The 21,436-nt window shown below is 34.4% G+C and overlaps 1 protein-coding gene across 1 annotated transcript; it reads left to right on the top strand.

The window, feature by feature from the left end:
* Positions 1-14,987: 14,987 nt before the first annotated feature.
* Positions 14,988-18,508, top strand: LOC140447742 (probable RNA methyltransferase CG11342). Its single transcript, XM_072540572.1, has 2 exons — positions 14,988-15,294; positions 15,355-18,508. Exons 1-2 carry the CDS (start codon positions 15,112-15,114, stop codon positions 15,883-15,885), a joined length of 714 nt encoding a protein of 237 aa, XP_072396673.1. The 5' UTR covers positions 14,988-15,111; the 3' UTR covers positions 15,886-18,508.
* Positions 18,509-21,436: the final 2,928 nt, after the last annotated feature.

Genomic DNA, 21,436 nt, shown 5'->3' with positions numbered 1-21,436 from the left:
CAATCTTCGGAAAAATATTTCTCAAAGTGTTCGCTCAATGATAACATCATTATCATCATCATCATCAATCAGCCCTGAGTTGTCCATTGTTGAACATAGGCCTCCTCTAGACTTTTCCATCTGCTTCTGTTCTGCGCCTCTGCTATCCAATTGGTCACGATTCTTTTGAGGTCGTTAGTCCATCACGTTGGGGGTCTTCCTCGGCTTCACTTGTCAGCCCGTGGTCTCCACTCAAGCAATTTTTTTGTCCAACTGTCGTCTTTCATTCTTGCAACATGTCCTGCCCATCTCCATTTTTGCTTTGTAATATGTTCGATAATGTCTTCCACTCCGGTTCGTCTACGAACTTCCTCGTTTCTTATTATATTTCTTAAGCTTATTCCAAGCATTGATCTCTCCATCTTTCGTTGTGTCCTTCTCAATTTTTCGGCTGATGTTTTTGTGAGAGTTAAGGTTTCTGCTCCGTATGTGAGGACTGGTAGAACGCACTGGTTAAAAGCTTTTCTTTTTAAATGGATCGGTATATTTGTTTTAAATACGTCTCTCATTTTTCCGAATGCAGCCCAACCCAGACTTATTCTTCTGAGTAGCTCGCATGTTTGGTTATCTCGCGTTAACCTTATTTCGTGGCCCAAATACACATACAGTTAAAATCGTTTACAACGACACCGGCTATAACGTACAATCGGATATAACAAACAAAATAGTAGGTACCATAAAATGACATACAAAAAACGCATTTATATTGCTTATAATGAACATATCGGTTAGAGCAAACGTATTTCTTAGAACACTAGCAGTTAAAATATTAAATACAGCGTACAATTTCAAGTACATATCTGTACCTCAGATGATACAACATCCATTTTTTTAATTATGACATTTTTACACACTGTATAATAAATAATTATAACCAACGCATGATGTAAATGACAGTAGATACAATGTTCAATATAATATTGTTTCCACATCTTAATAAATAAGTTTAAAAGTGCTATCCTGTAAAGTTATGAAAATGGACATTGTAGTGTTGTATTTCTCACAGGTATTACCGATATTTAGTACCACGAAATAAGAAGTAAGGATTTATTAATTTATGGTTATAGTACATCCGGGCAGGCATCTACACTTGATTACTTGTCCTTTAGACATTTAGAACTCCCAAGACGGGTCCATTGTATACGTTTCTGAATTTGAATTCAGTTGTGTCTAACCTTCATAGAAAACATGTCACGGAAACAATTTACTATTGAGGAACAGTTTGAAATAATTTGCCGAGTCGATTCTAGAGATTCCGCGAGTTCGGTTGCCCGGGAATTTAAAACGTCACGCTAAACAATTGCCGGAATGATGAAACGGCGAGAGAAAATTATTATGCAATTTAGTAAGTGTGAAAATGGAAAACGCGTTCGGTCATCAAATCACAGTGACATTGAAAGCGCTTTGCTCGATTGGTTCAAACAACAACGAGCAAACAATGTACCCGTGAGTGGGCCGATGCTTCAGGTAAAGCTGACGCTTTCGCTGTGATTTTGAAGAAGGTTTTTAAGTGTAATGCTTCCTGGGTTTAACGTTTCCGAGCTCGCCACAATATTGTCCATGGAAAAATTTCAGGTGAGTCAGCAGTTGTTGACAGATCAATTACAAATGACTGACTGATGATGAAATTTTTTAGACTGACACCTGATCACACGTTAAAGTTTAAAGGGGAGAAATGGTCCGGCGGTAAACTCTCAAAAGAGCGAGTTACAGTTCTTGTTGCAGCCAACATGTTCGGGTCCATAAAAAGAAAGCTTTTGGTGATAGGAAAAAGTAAAATGCCGCGCTGTTTTAAAATCGTGAAAAATCTGTCTGTTGATTACGATTTCAATAAAAAAAGTCTGGATGACGTCGGCTATTTTTGGAAAGACTTTAATAAAATGGGACAGGGAACTTTTACAACAAAAGAAACACATCATTTTAATTGTCGACAACTGTCCGTCCCACCTCCCAGTTGACAGGTTAAAACAAATTAAACTCGTTTTTCTGACTCCAAATTGTATGTCCGTACTGCAACCCATGGACCACGGAGTTACAAGAAGTCTTAAAGCATGCTTTCGGAAAGAATTGGTGTACAAAATTATCGAAAAGTGAGAGAATAACTATACGAAAGTCAGTATTCTTGACGCTATACTAATGATATCATAGGCATGGGAATCTGTGCGAAAGGAAACGATCATCAACTGTTTTCGTTTTTCCGGCCTAACTAACGACTTACAACCATCAGGAATCGCATACAACGATATTGCACAAACGCATTTGAAGGATGCCGTTTCCCTTCTCAGTTCTGACTGCTCTGTAGATGACTATGTACGAGTGGATGACGAAATAAGTACGAGCGAAGAACTGTCAGATATTGACATCGTACTGAGTCACCAAACTAGTGACAAACAAAGTACTGATTAGGCTGATGAAGAATTAAAAGATTTCGGCAAAATTCCTACTGTTGCTGAAGCGTATGCTGCTTGTTCCACCATAAGAGCATTTATTCAGACTGCTGAAACTTCCCAGAGTGTGAAAGAATCATTATCGATTGTTTCCACATCAATTGAAAAAATGTTTTTTTCAGAAGTTCAATAAAGGCGACAAACAAAAATTACAGACTTTTTTCATTAAATATTCAGGTAAAATGTTGTATTTACATATTTTGTAATACATAAATGTATGTATTTTTCTTTGTATTTTTAAAAATAAATAGTATATGTATGACTACATTTTTATAATACAAAGATTTTGAGAAGCCGTTATATTATAAGTATACTTTATTGACTACTTATACTTTTTTCAATACATATTATACAAATATGTATGTACGTACATATTTAGATTTACGTAAGTACAATAAAGACATATGTTAAATGTTATCTATAATATATTATTATAACATAATATAAGTATAGATAAAGTAACACATTTTTGCGTCATAAACCTAGGTACAACTGTTTCTACCAGTGTAATATCGTTTATAGCAACCTGTTCATTATAACCGATAGAACCGCTTACAGAGAACACTGGCTACAACGTACAAAAACCACCAGTCCCCTGAAGTTCATTATAAACGATTTTGACTGTATTTTTCCACAAGTTCTATGGGCGACTTTTCGATTTCTATTAGCTCATTGGGGACGAGATTGGTCATCATTTTTGTTTTTCCATAGTTTATTTTTAAACCGACTTTCTGGGTTACTTGCTGTAGTTGTTGTAGCATAACTCTGGCTTCTCCTAAGTTGTCTGTTATGAGAACAATATCATCGGCATATCTGAGATGATTGAATATCTTTCCATCGATGCTAATACCCTTTGATTCCCACTCTAGCCGTTTAAACGCGTACTCCGTAACTTTTATAAATAGTTTTGGCAACAAGGTATCTCCCTGCCGCACCCCTCTGCCAATTTTTATCTTCTCAGTCATGCAATGGAGGTTAACGGTTGTTGTCGCATTTTCGTTTATATTTCGAATAATATTTGCATACCTGTGATCTATTCTGCATTCTGATTTTTTGTGCTTTTAAGATAGCAACTGTTTCGACTGTGTCAAATGCTTTGTGGAAGTCGACAAAGAAAAGAGCAAGAGTCTGTTATATTCGATAGACTTTTCAACTAGAGTTTTAAGGCATTGCAAATGGTCGTTTGTTCCGTGTCCCGCTCGAAATCCTGCCTGTTCTTCTGATTGATAGAAATCGAGTTTTGCTTCTAATCTGTTTGTCAGTATTCGAGTAAAGAGCTTGTATAGGTGGTTAAGCAAACTAATTGGCCTATAGTTTTCGAGATCTGATTTATCCCCTTTTTTGTGGAGGAGGATTGTAACCGAATTCTTCCATTTACTTGGAATGTTTTCACTATGCAGACATAGATTAAAAAGTGTTTGGATTCGGGACATCAAAAGTGGACCTCCTAGTTTAATTGTCTCAATGACTACACCATCTTCCGCCGGAGCTCTATTATTTTTCATATTTTTGAGGGCATGTTGAATTTCCTCTCGTGATAAATCTGGTATATCCTCCGATCCTACATTATGTGCCTTTTGTATTGGTTGTTCGATGAGCTCTGGAATAACTTGACTTTTATATAATGTTTTATAGAAACTTTCCACTATATGTAATATGCTTGGTCTATCTGAGATAATATTTCCATTTTGTCTTTAAGTTGGAAGATTTCTTTTTTGCCATTTTCCATTTTTCTCCTCAATGCTTTCATGCTTTTGTTGTCTTCTATAGTTTTTATAATTTTCTCGTTGTTGTATTTTCTAATATCCCGTCTGATGGCTTTAGGGATTTCTTTATTGATGCTGTTTATATCTTGTGAGTCAACATTTCCTTGACTTCTCAGCATTCTACGATCTTACATTTTTTGTTTCGTTTCTTTACTAATTTTTTGTTCTTTTCCATGTTTAGGGCCAAATTTTTCCTGAGCTTGTGTTAATGTATCTACTATTGTATATGGTAATGGTTAATGTATCTACTATGTATATAGTATACAATGATAACATGTGTTGTGTAAATATATTTTTTAAAGAGGGATCAAGGATTTCTATCGATTTTTCTTGTAGAATAACTTGTAAAGCAGGGAAACAGTCAATTTCCTTGATCTTCTAATTTTCTCTTCCATAGGAGAAACTTTTTCTGAAACCCAGTCATTTTATCTGATAATTACAGGATATGAGTATTGTGCAAAGACTTATTAAGATCATTTAATTTGTTAAATATGTCACAAAGGTATGAGAATGCGCCCGGCGCTCAATCGACTGCATTAAAGGTTTTATTACCATTTGCGACTTTGTACTTGTGCGAAACGGGCTTTTCTGCAGTTCCAGTAATTAAAAACAACTACAGGTCAAACATAAACTTAGAAAAAGAAATGAGAATGGAAATGTCTAAACTGGAGCCCCGGTCTCATAAGCTGTGCTCAAAAAAGCAAGCACGTCCCTCACATTAACCAGCCAGTTACATAAATAAATATACCTTTTCATTTTTGTATTTTATACCTATTTTTTGATTTCCTTCTTAATTTCTAATAAAAAATATAAAAAATGTTCAAATAATCTTTTTGTTATAACTATAACCTGTTACTAGGCTAATACTAAAATTGGTAAGTATTATTGGGGGTTGGGTTGAAGGGGCGTTGCAAAAAAATATCAAAGTCCCAAGGGCGTCACAGTACGAATAAGTTTGGGAAGCCCTGCTCTATAACGATGAAAATATATAGTAAACGTTGGTTGGTTCGTCATAAGAACAATGTATTAATTCTTTCTCTATACCGATATCGTTCTCTCTTTATAGCGATAACTTTTTAGCGTTCAATAGTTGATGACAAATGTGTTATTGTGTTCAAAGTTCAGACTACCTGAGTCAAGAGTGGCAAGGTCATTGTCCAGCGGTTGTTTTGTTTTGCACTTAAGGAATGTGGCCACCCATTCTACTCTTTCTTATCAGAGAATTAAGTGACTCACGTTTATTGTACGGGCGGCGTACCTAACTATTATCACACAGATGTTGTCATCTATTGACGACTTTTCATTTCCAGTTTGAGTTGTGTCTTAGTGTGTCAACAGTCAACATGTTTTCGAAAAAGCGTAAAGTGCTCTTGGTGGAGGAAAAGTTATCGATAACTCGAGCAATAGAGAAAGGTGAAAAGCAATCGGATGTCGTTCGCCGGACGGAGCTGTCAGTCAACTGTGGCTACGATATGGAAGGACAGAAAAAAGTGGCTTAAAGCGGAGATGGAGAGCGGTAGCAGGAAGAAGTTGCGAAAACCTCAGCACGAAGATTTAGATCGCGCTATACGTAAGTGGTTCCAGCAGTAGCGTATGAACCATATTCCACTTTCTGGGCCTGTGATCAGGACAAAAGCTGAGTTTTTTGCAACTGAACTTGGAATTGAGAATTTCAAGGCATCTGAGGGTTGGCTGAGCAAGTGGAAGCTTTGGCACAAGATCAACTACAGGCAAATCAGCTCGCGATGTTAACAAAAACGTAACGGATGATTTAAAATGACACCATACACCAACAGAACTTTAAAATTTAAATTGGAAAAGTGCGTTGGTGGAAAGCTCTCTAAGGAACGCATTACAGTTTTAGTGGCCGCTAACATGAGGGGTTCGGTGAAGCGAAAATTGTTAGTGATAGGGAAGTCGAAAAACCCGCGTTGCTTTAAAAACATAAAAAATCTACCGGTGACCTATAAAGCAAACAAGAGTGCGTGGATGACCTAGGAAATTTTTGAAGAAGCGATAAGAAAGTGGGATATCGAGCTTAAAGGGAAAAAAATTCTTTTGCTTGTAGACAATTGTCCTGCTCATCCTGTATTGTGCGACCTTCAAAACATCGAACTCTGTTTTCTGCCAGCAAACACAACGAGTGTCCTTCAGCTCATGGACCAACGTGTCATCAAGAGTTTAAAAAGCCATTACATGAGAAGACTTTTGGCGGAATTGGTTGAGAATAATGGCGATCTTAAACTAAACATTCTTGGCGCCATCCTAATGATTAGTAAATCCTGGGACGAGGTGACGAGCAATACAATAAAACATTCCTTCAGACACGCAGGATGGGTGGAAGATCAAGGATTGACTGATGATGAAGGTGACCATTAGATGTTTGGGCCAGACAGTTTAAACTTACTATCACCTACGGACCGGAAGAGCTAACAGATTTTGAAGAAGTTGATGAAAATGTAGTTACAACATCTGGACTTTCTGACGAGGACATCCTGCAAGCAGTTCGTGTAGAAGAAGAAGAAAACAGTGTCTCGGAAGTGGAAGCAGAGCCAGAACCAGCTCCGACCCCTCAGCAGGCATTGGATGCAGCAAAAGTGCTGCATCGATTCTTCATCCACCAGGAAGACGATATAAGTGCTGTGGAAGATTCGATGCGTCTTCAGGACAAGGTCAGGTCACTTCTATGGAAAGGGAAAAGAAGACATACCAAGGTAGCAGATTTTTTTGGTAATCTAGGCTAAATATATTTTAGAGTAGCATATTAATTTTTTTATTGTACAGTACACATGTTTTAATTGTACAGTCATTTTTTATACTGTACTGCTTATATTATTCGTTAATAAATCTATGTGGAATACAATGTTAATTCATTTATATTCGTTTTGATAATTTTTTTTAATTAAAATAGGTTATTTAGTACAGTATTATTAATATTATAGTACCGAATTTTGTCTCTCTCTGTATAACGATCTCCTTATAACGATAAAAATTCCCGGTCCCTTGCATATCGTTATAGAGGGAGAGGACTGTATATATATATATATATATATATATATATATATATATATATATATATATATATATATATATATATATATATGTATATATATATATATATATATAACTGAAAAGCTTCAAAACAGAAGACAACAGGATTAACGCTAAAAAATCCTTGTGTAAACTATGTGTGTAAAGTGTGTATAATAGCTATGTGTGTATAATAATCACAACTGTCTTGGTAGTTTAATAAAAAATATATAAAAACAGCAATTTTATATAAATATGCAACATTAATGGGGATACAGGTTCAGCACGGGTAGCCAGAGGCTATTCGCATAAGTATCATTCCCCACTTCTGAAATCTGGTTATATTATATACGAGCTGGTTACGATGAGCTAGACTCAACAACGACAGGCATCATGCCTGTCTTGGCTCAGGCCAATTTAACGGCGCAGTCAAAGTTATAATACAACAGGTTCTGACTATATAGTATATTTACAGAATTGTTTTCAAATTTAAGGGTTACAATAAGCCCACAGAAGTTAAAAATCATAAAATTTACCAGAAGGAGGAATTTTGAGTGATTGGGCCCTTTAACCTAAATGGGATACACCTAACTCTGGTGAGTGACGTAAAGTATCTTAGGATAATATTAAAATCGAGGCTTACTTGTAATCAGCACATAGAACTAATAACCAAGAGAGCGTTAACTATGTTAACGGTAGCTAGGCACATTCATGGAAAAATGTGGGGTATCAGTGGTATGGTGGCCATAGGAGCAGCAAAAAACTGCCATCCTCAAACTAAGCAAGGTTTGGTAAGATTTGCTTTGGAATCACAGGGGCTATGACGAGCACACCGACGGATGTTATGGAGGCTCTGCTGGACCTCCTTCCTTTACACAATTTATAAGGGGGAGGTCAGAATGAGATGTTATAGACTGTGAGAAAACCCAATCAAAGTAACGGTTAGATGAGGGCATAGTTATATCATGTATTAAATCAGGTACCGAATGGATGATGATTTATGACCATGGACGTATAAATAAAGATGGACTGGGCATGCCCTGTACTCCGTTTACCTAAATTTGAACTCGAAAAGCTTATAGGCGCGGGGAAAGAAGCGAGGTGATACACTGTGATCTGCGGCTAACCTTCCAATAATTGCAAGGTATTTGAAACAATTTTTTCATTTGAATAAACGATGACTATTGTGAGTAAGTGAGAATCAACGAACGATGGATAATTTTAATTTTCAGTATATAGAAATATATTAACAAACATTGATTTACACAAAAGAATAAAGATGAAGTAAATAAAATCGCAAATTACTATATATAATATTTTATTTAAACTAAAATAATACATAAGCAATAAAAAGTTTAAAATATTCTTCCCCAAACATTAACCTGTTCAGGGTATTGAGTATGTTCTTCTCTTATCCAGTGAGTGATACTTTGAACTCTAGCTTAGTTGTTAGTTTTTTTTTATTTTTTGATGCGTGTGAAAATGTTCTAAACACCATACCATTGCTCGGTGTGTGTTGGATTCAGGGCAGAGGAAAACATCCGAGCCCATTCCCCCCTGTGTAGAGGAGGTACCGCCAACGGATGCCTTCCTATTGCCCTGCCTACCAACTAAAACCACCCATTCTTCGTCAAGACACCCCCGTACGTGTTCAGTTAGCGAACGAAACTTAGGAGTGCCTTGCGCTGCCTGAATTGATAATGAAGATTTGTTGCCGGTTTTTAGCTAGGAGCGGTAAGGAACTTGGAATTGGAACTTGGAACTAAGAAATATGGCCTTGCCGATGGTGTTACCTAAGAATAGTAAGGAACCAGGGGAAAAGTATATGGAATATATAGGTATCTTCTTCTTTGTCAACCATTTTCCATCCACTCCTGAATGTAGGTCTCTCCCAATTGCTTCCATCTTTCTCTATCTTGCGCCAATCTAATCCACTGTTTGCCTGCCACTGTTCTTATGTCATATACCCATCTTTTTTGAGGTCTTCCCGTGCTTCTTGTTGTCGTAATAATAATAATAGTAATAATGGAGACAAAGGACGACGACGACGACGATATATAGGTATACTACGTGAGAATAAGGTATAGGAATACTAGGTATTAGGTAATACTTGGTAACAATAAGTACGTATAGTAAACAAGTGTAGTACATACATATATACACACATATACACATATCTATATATTCATACATAATATATAATGATTACCAATTTTGAATGAAGGCGGATTGCCCCAGATCACTCTCATCCGGTCTCAGTTTCTTTCTCTATCATAGACTTTCTCTTCATAATTTTTGTTACTTGGTCTATAAGAAATTCAAAGTTCTCTCTGCTTTCCATAGCGACACGTATTAAGTTGTCAGAGGATATCTCTCCTAGCTTTGTTCGCATTATATGTTGTTCCGACGCAAACACCTTGCACCTGAAGATACAATGCTCCACATCGTCTTCTACGGTACATACGACACAATTATCATCGCTGGTTTTTCATATACGATACGTGTAAGACCTGAAAGATCCATGTCCGGTCAGGAACTACATAAAATAAAAATTTACTCGCTTGAACTTACCTACTATCACACTTACTTACTATCACATTGGGTATTAATGTTTTGGTCCATTGTGCCTTGTCTATCTATGCCTCCCATTCTGCTTGCCATTCTGTTAGTAATTGTTCTCTAATGGCGGCTCTGACCTGAGGTAGGTGGCCGTTTCGAAAGTTATAGAGCGTCTGCCGTTCTTTCGCTAGGAGGTGAATGGGTACCGTGCCCGCTATTAACTGTAGGGCCATCGTTGAAGTAGTCCTGTATGCACTTGTCACTTTTAATAGAGGCTTGCGCTGGGCTCTGGTTATCATGTCTCTCTACTTTTTGTAATTTAGTACATCTGCCCAAATGGGGGTTCCATATAGGAGGGTCGTTCTTCGTTTTTGGCTGCTTGGGCCTCCTATATTCGGCATGATCCTTTTAGGGCTGCCATTCTTTATTCCGCCCTCTGGACTACATTTATCAGGTGTTTCGTGAACTTTAGGCATGTGTCGATGTATATACCTAGGTATTTTGCACAGTTTGTAGGCATTATAATAGTACTACCAATTTGAAAAGTCATCTCGGGTCTTCGTCGTGGTTCTTTTAGTATGACCACTTCCGTTTTGCTTCCTGCCAGTTCAAGATCGTTTCTAACCATCCAGCTGTTGACTTTTCTGCAGCATGTGTTGACTTTATCTTAGATTATCCAGTTCATGTCAGTCGTGACTAGTATCGCCAGGTCATCTGCGTATGCGATAGCTAGAGTATCTCTACCATAGTCTATTTCTAGTACCCTGTTGTTTAATATATTCCAGAGTGTTGGACCTAATTCGGAACCTTGCGGTACGCCGGCTGTTAACTTCTGTTCTGTATTTTTTGCCGCTGTAACGTATCTATTAGTAAGATACCTTTTAATGATATTGATGAGGTATCCTGACACTCGTGCTGATTTCAGTTTTGTTATGATATGTGCCCAGTTGGCAGAGTTGAAGGCATTCTTCACATCAAACATAACCAGTATGGCCCATCTTTTCTTTGTGTTTTTACAGTATCAGTTAAACTTTTTACCACATCTATGGCTGATTTAGCTTTTCTAAATCCGTATTGTCTGTTGGATATAGTCTCTCTTTCACTTAATTCATCTTCTAGGTGATTTTTGACAATATTTTCGTATAGTTTTCCCAGACAGTGTAATAGACATATAGGCCTGTACGAATTGGCTTCTTCCGGGTTTTTACCGGGTTTATGTATCAGTGTAAGTTTAGCTAGTTTTAGTTGGTCTGGAAATTCTTGTCTTGTTATCAGCTCATTGAGTGCCCTTCTAGTAGCTTCTGGGCATTCATTCACTAGTATTTTTATCGCCTCTGGTGGCACACGGTGCGGTCCAGGGGATTTACCTATTTTAATGGAATTGGCGGCTCTGGTGAGTTCAGCCGCCGTTAATTCTTTGGGACAGTTCTCATCGTCTCTAATCAGGAAGTCTAATCAGAAATTACATCGTCTAGGAAGTCTATCAATTCGTTGGCTTGACTGCAAGTTCGTTTCTTGTGGCTATCGCTGCTCCTTGGGGAGGCCTTTCTTTTAAGGTAATTTCGCACGTCAGGGAGAGAATTCGTTCTCCTTCTGGCTTGGTCTGGTCTTCCCGGATTACCGCCTGGGTCGCACGCGGTTTTTGTACTTGACAGTTGATTCTTTACTGGGAATCTGCATATTATATTTCATTGAAATTAATATATTTATAGCAATTATATTGTAGATTAGAAAAAATAAATAAATTTATTTATAATAGGTACTCCAAAATTAACTTTATTTCATAAAATTAAACTTTAATTCATGTCAAGGATTAAGTAATATTACATCCCTGTACTACACCCATAGATGTAATTCCAAACGAATGAAATGAAAGTTCTGGATGAAAATATGCAGTTTTCCTGCATACAACACAGTTACGCACCATTAGAACACTTAACTATTAACGATTCTTCAATTGAAATTCAAAATATATTAACAAATTCACTAAAATGTCACAAATAAGGAAATTATCAACTCAAAGGTAAACAGTATAACGCCATGTGGCCATGTTCCTTTTCCTCAAATCGCTATGATTGGTTGATATTACCAATTGTGCCAAGTTTTACAAAAAGTTAAGATTCTCAGAATATATATAAAATAATGTTTTCCATTTAATTTCTTGGTTGCGAAATGGGTATATTTAAAAATAGTTTATACTAAGTAATACATTTTTATTTATAAATTAAAAATAAATTATACTAAAAATAGAAAATTATTTCGAAGATTGACTTGAAAATAAAATAATATGACAACGTCAAATTAGGGATTTGTGCCTATGACTGTGGCAATCTCATGACTTCATGTAAAGATGTAAATAGCCCGGTCTTTCTTTATTTATACGTTCATGTTTCTGACCGTATGGAACCCAGATACATGTCTAAAATATCTTTCCAAATTTATATTTCCAGACGAGAGAGATGGAGCTGGCGCGTCTAAAAATACACAAGAGTCGAGTGCAAAAATATTCATTAGTGGTGAAAATTTAAATATTTCTATTTGACTCGGAGAATATACCTATGTATTCATTCAGAGATTTTTGCAATCTTGCATTGTGCAAGAGAAATTAGAGCATGAGTTTTCAAACTAAAGCGTGTAACGATGGAATCGCCAGCGCTTACCATCAGCTTGCCATTTACGCATGCGCCCCCACCGACAAGCTACCACATGCTACCACTAAGATCTATGCGCGCTGGAGATGAAACACCAGCAACGACATAATACGCCAACCACCGCAACAGAGAACTGGGTTCGAATCGGAGAACTGATCTGGTAAGAACTTCAACCCCGGGCCTTTTTAGTATTGATCAAATGACAACCATCCTGAGAGTTCAAGCAGGAATACTGATCTGCTAAGAGCTTCTACCCCTTGTCTGAGTATTAATCAAAGAGCAACCGTCCTTTCCTTCTGCGATTGATCGCATATGCTCCTTGTCCGTTATCAAGTAGTGATCGATCGGCCACCTCTAATCTAGACTAAGTATTAATTAGTCTTCAACGGCGTTTGGGTATTGACCAAAACGTCGTGCTTTATATATATATAATATATATTTTTTTCGCATGTATGAACAGCGGACCGTAGTGCCGTCGATTTTATGCAATAGGATTTGTATTTTTATTTTATTGCACATGTTATATAAGATTCATTTGATTTTGTTATTTATTTGAATATATTTTTATTCAGATTAATCTTGCGTTTCACTGGGCCCGGTATATAATAGCGACATACCCAACAACCCGTCATAAGCAGATCAATATATGCACAGATAATCTAGCAACTATGGCTTCTTATAAGCTCTAAGGTAAACTCTAGGCTAGTGTGGGAAAGCCAAGAAGAACTCTACAGATGAGTGGAACACAACAGTGTCACACTGGTATTATTTCCAGGTCACCGACGAATATACGACAATAAAAGAGCGGGTAGACTTGCTAGAAGAGCCTCAGATACAAAATACTTCGGTCCAGAGCCGATGCTGATACCCGGTTAAATGCATGGCAAAATGGACATTGAACGGACATACACTAATAGGGCTGAAGTATTGCGGAAAACAAGAAAAAATCAGCTCTGGGTTATAATGTATGGATTTTAAGAATTCGCACGACTCAATACTTAGAATTTAACTATGGAAAGTAATGAACGATATCAGAGTTCCAAAAAAGCTAACAATAGCAATGAAAACTCCAATGATAGCAAACTAAATAAAATATAACATACACCAAATTTGTTTATTTTATAATATAAAAAAAGGTTGGTACCTATATATAATATAGCTTGTTTTAAGACAAAAAAGAACGGATTACTGCACGACTGTTCAAAACATCCTCCACTTTGTTCAAAACATAAAGATGTCTAATTAATTTTTATGATTAGAAAACTAGAACAAGAAATAGAGATAAACCTAAATAAAACCGAATATTTAACACCGGAAAGTAACAATATAAGACAACTGGAAGTAGACGAAGGAAGATCACAGAAACACCTAAATTTAAGTATTTAGGATTTATAATATCAAACAGATTACCTACCAACTATAAAAGAAAACTGAACTCTGTAACAGAAGCTTTACTAGAAAAACAAAAATTAGAATATACACACATAAAAATAAGTAAATATATTGATGTACGAATCTATAAACCGCATAATAAATAAGAAACATAAATACAAAATATGGGCAACAGAGATTGAATTTCTAAGAAGTTGTAATCACAAGACGGGACAGAATAAATAACGCAGAGATTAACAAACTGTTAAAAAACCGATTATATAGATGAAAATACACTGGCACATATGGACATATACGACATACGGACAGAAGAGCACACTCAACAAGGAATAAACAAAATTACAGAATGAAACCGATGAATACCTACCTAAAAAGAGAAAGATCTCTTAAATCGTTTAGAAACGAAGTACGCGAGGCTTTGAAAAGAGAAATGGGGATTGACAGGATATAATGTCTTCTTTTTCTTAGCCTTCTCTCGTCCATTTTTGGACATAGGCCTCTCCCAACTCTTTCCATCGATCTCCACCTATCCTGAGAAAATTTCTCTACCAAGAAAAAAATATATTATAATAAGTTTATATGTACGTATATTACGGCATACCGCAAGATTACCTGCTACACCCGTTTCGATTTTTCAAGTCACGCTAAATAGGATTTCGGTCCCGTCCAAACATTATACCGAACAACAAGAAGTATTCATTTCAATAAAATTGCATCAAATAAAACAAGAGTTTATTTTTGAAATTTTATAGTTGTGTATAAAATAATATTTACAAATGGAAAGTTTTAATGAAAATGAATGAATATACACTCCCATTATTCACATTATTCATGCTTATTCTTCTTTTTTTCAACGAAGGAAGTTTGCAACAGTAAGTTTATTTTATTAGAGCTAATACTAGAGATAGGAATTTTTGTGTCGCGTGTTTCCGACAATGAATCTGTCGAAATATTCCCTTCCAAGATGAGCGAACGGATTATAATTTTGTTTTCCTCAAAAGACAAAATCATAAAAATATTCTTTTTAAAATAATTAATAATATTTAATGACATTTGGATGAGTTCCTTGTGGAATAGTCCTTTACTAAACCTAAAACAGAAGATTAAAACTAACCTTAACCTAGTACTGTAGTAAGTCTCACTGACTGAACATAGATATTATATTTCATAAATATTTTATACTGAAAATATCTATGGCAAATTGTAATACACATTTAAATACAAATTATGAATCATATGGATGATTGTAAACTACAATTCAAGGGAGGGAACCCAGGTGCTGTACAGTTTGGAAATTTTATAAATTACTATCAATTCCATTCCCCAGATGATCGCATCACTTTATTACCCAAATATATTTGGAATCAACATAAACCATTTGTTGCTTTGGATATTGGCTGTAACACTGGGGTAAATATCTAATGTTTCTAATTTGGACATTTTATAATGTTTTTAAATTCTATATTACAGAATCTAACTATAGCTTTAAAGGAATTCTTTGAAGAGCATGTATCAAAAGACACTTCAATTCTGGCTGTAGATATTGATCCTTTGTTAATAGATCGAGCAAAGGATGTTAAAATTAATAATATTAAATTTCAATGTTTAGATATAATGGAAGAAAAAGAAAGGAATGCTATCATAAACAGCTACCTTCAAGATCACAGCCTTAAGAGATTTACAGCACTGTTTTGTTTTTCAACAACAATGTGGATCCACCTAAACCATGGTGACTTGGGCTTAAAGAGATTTCTAAAATACATTAGTACTATTTCAGATATGATTATAGTTGAACCACAACCCTGGAAATGTTATAAAACTGCTGTGAAAAGAATGAAACAGAAGGACTTTGTTTTTTCAGAATTTTCTAAACTTAAAATTAGAGAAAGTGTAGAAAATGACATTCAGGATATATTAGTCAAAGAGTGTAATATGAAAAAAGTGATAGAAAGTGAAAGAACTACCTGGGGCAGGAAGCTCTTAATATTTATACAAAAATAGATACAATTATATATTTTTTAATAATATATGTCTTATCTAAATGATAATAATGTAATGTCTAACATATTAATGTGTCAAGTTGTATATTTATACAGAGTCATTGAAAAAAATTGTTGTTCAAGCAGAGCTTGGAATGAACTACCTAAATTTGAGGTCATGATGGGCAGGGTTTTTAAAAACCTTCCCAAACATTTCTAATTTGTGTGTATTTGTCCCATAAGAAGTGGGAAATATTGTCTTTTTTTAATTCTATGAAGAATAAATAAGGACTTTTGGTTATGAACATTCATTGTGTGCAATTGATATTATTATTTGTTGTTCGTGAATTTGTGAGGTATACCATTTTTCAAAGTAACGTTGCACATCACAATTTATATACAGTGACATCACTGATATTCAAAATTTCCACAATGTCAACCTTAGAGATCAAATTTTCCTAACACAACTAATTATACGAAACCCATATGGAACTGCTTGATCTTTCATAGCCGTCAACATGGTATAATAATCAGAAAAATGTAATCATCATTATATTGGGAATTTTAGAATTATATTGATTAAATAACCAAAAACATTTGTTATTATTAATAATATAAATTTTATGAAATAACTCTTTAAGGCTAATATTCCACAAAATAATAATTTTAATTAAATAGATTACACAATTGTATGCAATTGATACAGGAATACTTCAAATTTTAATGACAGTTCAGTGTGTGGCAAAATTGTATAAAGTATTGCCGCTTTTTTAGAGTAAGAATTTTGTTTATGTTTGGATTTCTTACACAATTTGATCATAATATATTATATATTAATAAATTGTATTTATAAATACATATTAAATTTAGATTAATAGCTTTAAAAACTAATTATTGTTGTGTATTGTGATTGTGCTATGCCAAAACAACTAAATAGTCTGTAGAAAGCCGATAAGTTTTCATATAAAATAGATTATTTTGAACAATGACGTTTTTACTATTAATGCTCTAAAAGAGGTAAGTTTAAAATTTAGAATATATAATTTTTTATTAAAATGTTTTCTTATGTATTTTCTGTGTTGCAGTAGTCTTAAAACTAAGTGTATTTACTGTTATATCAAAGTTTGACAAATAGTTGACATTTTAAAAATTCGTCACTTACTAACTGTTCGGATGTTTTGGCAATGCTGTGGGGTTCTGACGTCGTAAATCTTGCACTCAAATGACGTGCAATCATTTTTATATGAAAAATTCTATAAAAATATCAAAGTATTAAGATATTTACTATGAATGTTCATATTTTAAGGTTATGTTATTGTTTGATTAAAACTTAAATTATTTTTTTATTGTATTTCAAGGTATTTTGTTGTTTTTTTTTTATCAAGGTTATTTCAAAATAAATCAATAAATCATTGAATTTATTTACGAAGTTGAAAAATATTTAAAATAATGTTTTATTCTTTTTTTGTTACCAGTGATTTTATCCTGTAAAAGACTAAAGATATTTGATTTCTCGTATTTAAGTTGTAATATAACATTCTGTGGAAACCTTTCTATCAAATTGCCGTAATGAGTGTTTAATAAAATGTTTTTTGAAAGTTGTAATAGTTTTTGAGTTTATTTTTTAGATCTGCTTATATAATGGCTAGTGAACATATGTTGAAGATATCCAGTATTACTGAATTTTTCAGTAATGACAACAAAACTACTATTAACACTGGAAAAAGACAGTTAAGATTTGAAAGGAAAAAGACAGTTAAGATTTGATTTTACATACAGTGCGTCTGTGTATCCGCTTATACGTATTTCGACCTAAAAGGGCTCTTCAGAATGGCCATTCAAAGTCGCTCTGAACGTGAAAATAAATCTCTTCTGTCTTAGGAAGCATCTCTAACATGGCTTCGTATGGACGCAAATAGCGACATCTGATATTAAAATCCGTAAACTCATTTTCGAAACCAAATTCAGATTTTTGCTTTAATCTGTGCCTTCTAAGAATTGCAAGGCAAAACAGACGTTGATAAAGATGTTATTAGACTTAGTTATTTAAACTACGAGAAAACGAATATATTTAGTCTATACAGTAAAAAAGTATTAAAGTTTTAATCAATCATAACATAACCTTAAAATATGAACATTCATAGTAAAAGTCTTAATACTTTGATAATCTTACCTCACAAATTCACGAACAACGAATAATATCAATCCCGCAGAATGAATGTTCGTGACTAAAAATCCCTATTTATTCTTTAACCAATTAAAAAACCAATATTTCCAATTTCTTATGGGACAAATACACACAAATTAGAAATGTTTGGAAAGGTTTTTAAAACCCCGCCCATTGTGACATTAGAGCTTAGGTAGTCCATAAGCATTCTTTCTTTTGGATGGCTAGTAACTCCCACACAAAGAATTCAGAATGTAACCTAACTTGTGTACAACTTTTTGCTTTCTTAAAACACAAATTTAACAAAAAAAAAATAATTTTCATTAGATGAGCATGTATTTTTCTGCTATTTATATTCGGATGTGGAGACTTTGATATTAACAGTTTAAATTATTAACACAATTTGTGATTGTAAATTTTTAATAAGATAGATGGTTTTATAGTTTCCTAATAATGAAATATTAAATATTGACATAAATCATGGTATATTTTTCTATATTTATATTGTGTCTGGTCATAAAGCTGAATATTTTAAATTGGATATAACAATATGCTTTCTTCTTCTTAGCCTTCTATCATCCATTTTTGGACATATGCCTCTACCAACTCCTTCCATTGATCTCTATCCTAACCAACATACTTCCAATTTGTTCTGGCTGTTTTTTTTATATCATCTACCCATCTCATCTGTAGAGGATATCATCTACCCATCAAAATTGAATAAAAGTCATAAATGTCATCTGATTAATAACAACAGTGAACACTTCCAATATTCTCAGCTGTATATTTAGACCAACGACCACATCCATTTTTTTACCAACGCTACATATATCTTTGAATAATTGTACACAATGTTTCAAAAAAATTGTAAAAGGTATTGTAACTGTAGGAATCAAATACTGCTATAGGCCGTACGGAACTAACATTTGATACGTTTTGTTTTTTCCTCTTCGTTGAACACCATTGTTTTAAAAATCTATTATTAAAATTCAGGGCTGGACTGGCCAAAAAAAAATGCGCCAACCTTAACTTTAAACGGAAGGCGCAGACCCCCTCTCATATCCTTTTTAAAATCCTAATCCATATAAAGTAAATCACTATTATTAATTTGTGAAGTTTATTTTTAATTTTAATCTATAAACTTTATCAGCCAAGGAGAGAAGTTCCTCACTGCCCCTTATACTCTTTTGGACTCCCTGTATACTCAAATAAATTTTTAAAAAGTGAGTAATTTTTTAACTGCTTTTACAAAAGAATCTACTAGTTCAAAAAATTTGAGGGAAATCATTGTGATTGGTGGTCAATAGAAACTCCCTTTCTAATTTTTTTTTAGATTTTTTAGTGCGCTCCAAGGCTTCATAGAAAATAAATTCGAAAATGGGGGTATTTTAGTATTTTACATTATCTGAAAATAGTTTTCACCGATGAAATTTGATTTTCTTGAGATAATACTATGATTTACGCGTTGGGAACACCAATATTCGAAAATTTAGAAGAAAATATAACAACAAAGAAATTTTTTATACTCCCTTTGAAGTGATAAGCCCCTAGAGCCAAGGCAAATGAATATAACGTATCAATTCTTACAAGAAATTCTCTGTTTGATTGCACCATCTTCATATTTTCATTTGTTATCTAAGAACAAAGCTTGGTCTTTAATAATTTTAACTTTGAAAAAACTCGTTTGGAAATTACTTGGACGAGAGGAATTGTTTATCGGAGTTTTATGAGTTTGAAATGAGCTTCTAAGCGCATTTAATGCAAGATTTACATGGATAAAAATTAATTAATTAAAATTTTAATTAATTTTTTAATATATGGTATACAGCCAAATACAGGAACGTAGATTCCTTGTGGATTTACATGGATGTTCTGTAATATGTTATTCCTCCTCCTAAGTGCCTTCTGCCGTAAACAAAGTCAGAATAGCCATGTTGATTGCCAACGTTCGGAACGGACAAGGCACATGAAGAAGAAGAAAGTGCCTTCTCTGTTGAGGTTGGCGATCAATATGGCAAATTTCTCTCTGTTCTGGGCTTGATGAATTAATTCATTTCTTTTTGTGTGGGTCCAATCTCTGATGTTTTGTAGCCAAGATTTTTTCTTTTGTCTTATGCCCCTTTTACCTTCAATCTTGCCTTCTAATATTACCTGGAGCTGTTCAAATTCCCTATGGCGCATTATGTGTCCTAGATATGACTATGTCTTTCTAATTTTGATAGTATTGACCAGATGAGGGCGTGTGTTCATTGCTCTCAGTACTTCTTCATTCGTAGTTCTGCTGGTCCAGCTTATTCTTAGCATTCGGCGGTACATCCACATTTCAAATGAATTTAATTTGTTGACGTCATGCTGTTTTAATGTCCAGGTCTCACAGCCATGTAGTAATAGAGACCACACATAACACTGTTCTCAATCTTATTGAGACTGATAGCTTGGGGTTACAGAGCATTTTACGCATATTCATGAAACCAGATCTTGCTATTTCAATGCGTCTTCTAATTTCTTTTGAGTGGTCTAGTTGACTATTTAGTTCTCTGCCCAGGTATATGAAGCTTTGGGAACTCTGAAGGGTGATACCTACCATTTATTTGTATGTTAGGTGTAACTTGTTCATGGGGGTTTTTGTGGAATACCAGAGTTTTGGTTTTGGAAAAGTTAATGTCCAAGCGCAGCCTGTGACTGTCTTCTGATAATATGTTCATCAATATTTTTAGTTGGTCTTCTGTTTCTGCTAATACTACGGTGTCATCGGCATATCTTATATTGTTAATGACGATTCCATTGGCTCTGGCACCTTCAGGGAGATCTTCTTAATACGTTATTAGATCTTTATTTTTTGAATCATTTCAAGTATTATTTTCATTGAGATCAAAACATTACAGATCTCAATAGAGTCGCTTTTGATCGGGAAACCTTATTGTCATACTAGTGTTTATCTGATCAATGATGACATTAAAAGTCTCGATTCTGAAATAATTTTTAGCATTGAATTCAGTCTCATTATTAGGATTTTCACCTGACATTTTGTTACTAGTTATTCGTCTTCTTCGTGGTAGCTCGTTTTTGATGAAAATTTTATGTGATTCTAAAGAAGATATTTCGATAAATTTTTTGTCAAGCATTATTGCTACAACAAAATTTTGTACAGCACCCGGCACTTTTGGAAAATTATTTCTAATACGTTTTAATTTATTTTGTGCACTAGACACCATGTGCCATGCTTATACAGAATCTAAATTTTTGTTTGTAAATAATCTGATATGGCGAGTGGTTGTTGGATATCAAGAAAAACATCATAGCAGTCTGAATAATTTCAAAAGAAGTAAACTTCTGAGGTAGGATATTTGCATCATTTAAACCTTCGAATTAAAATCAGGGGGATTCGCTAGCATGTAGAGAGAGC

The sequence above is a fragment of the Diabrotica undecimpunctata genome, chromosome 8 (genome assembly GCF_040954645.1).
Source record: "Diabrotica undecimpunctata isolate CICGRU chromosome 8, icDiaUnde3, whole genome shotgun sequence".
NCBI classification, from domain to species: domain Eukaryota; kingdom Metazoa; phylum Arthropoda; class Insecta; order Coleoptera; family Chrysomelidae; genus Diabrotica; species Diabrotica undecimpunctata.
Note: the sequence above shows the minus strand (reverse complement) of the source record. Positions and strands in the feature narration are given on the sequence as shown.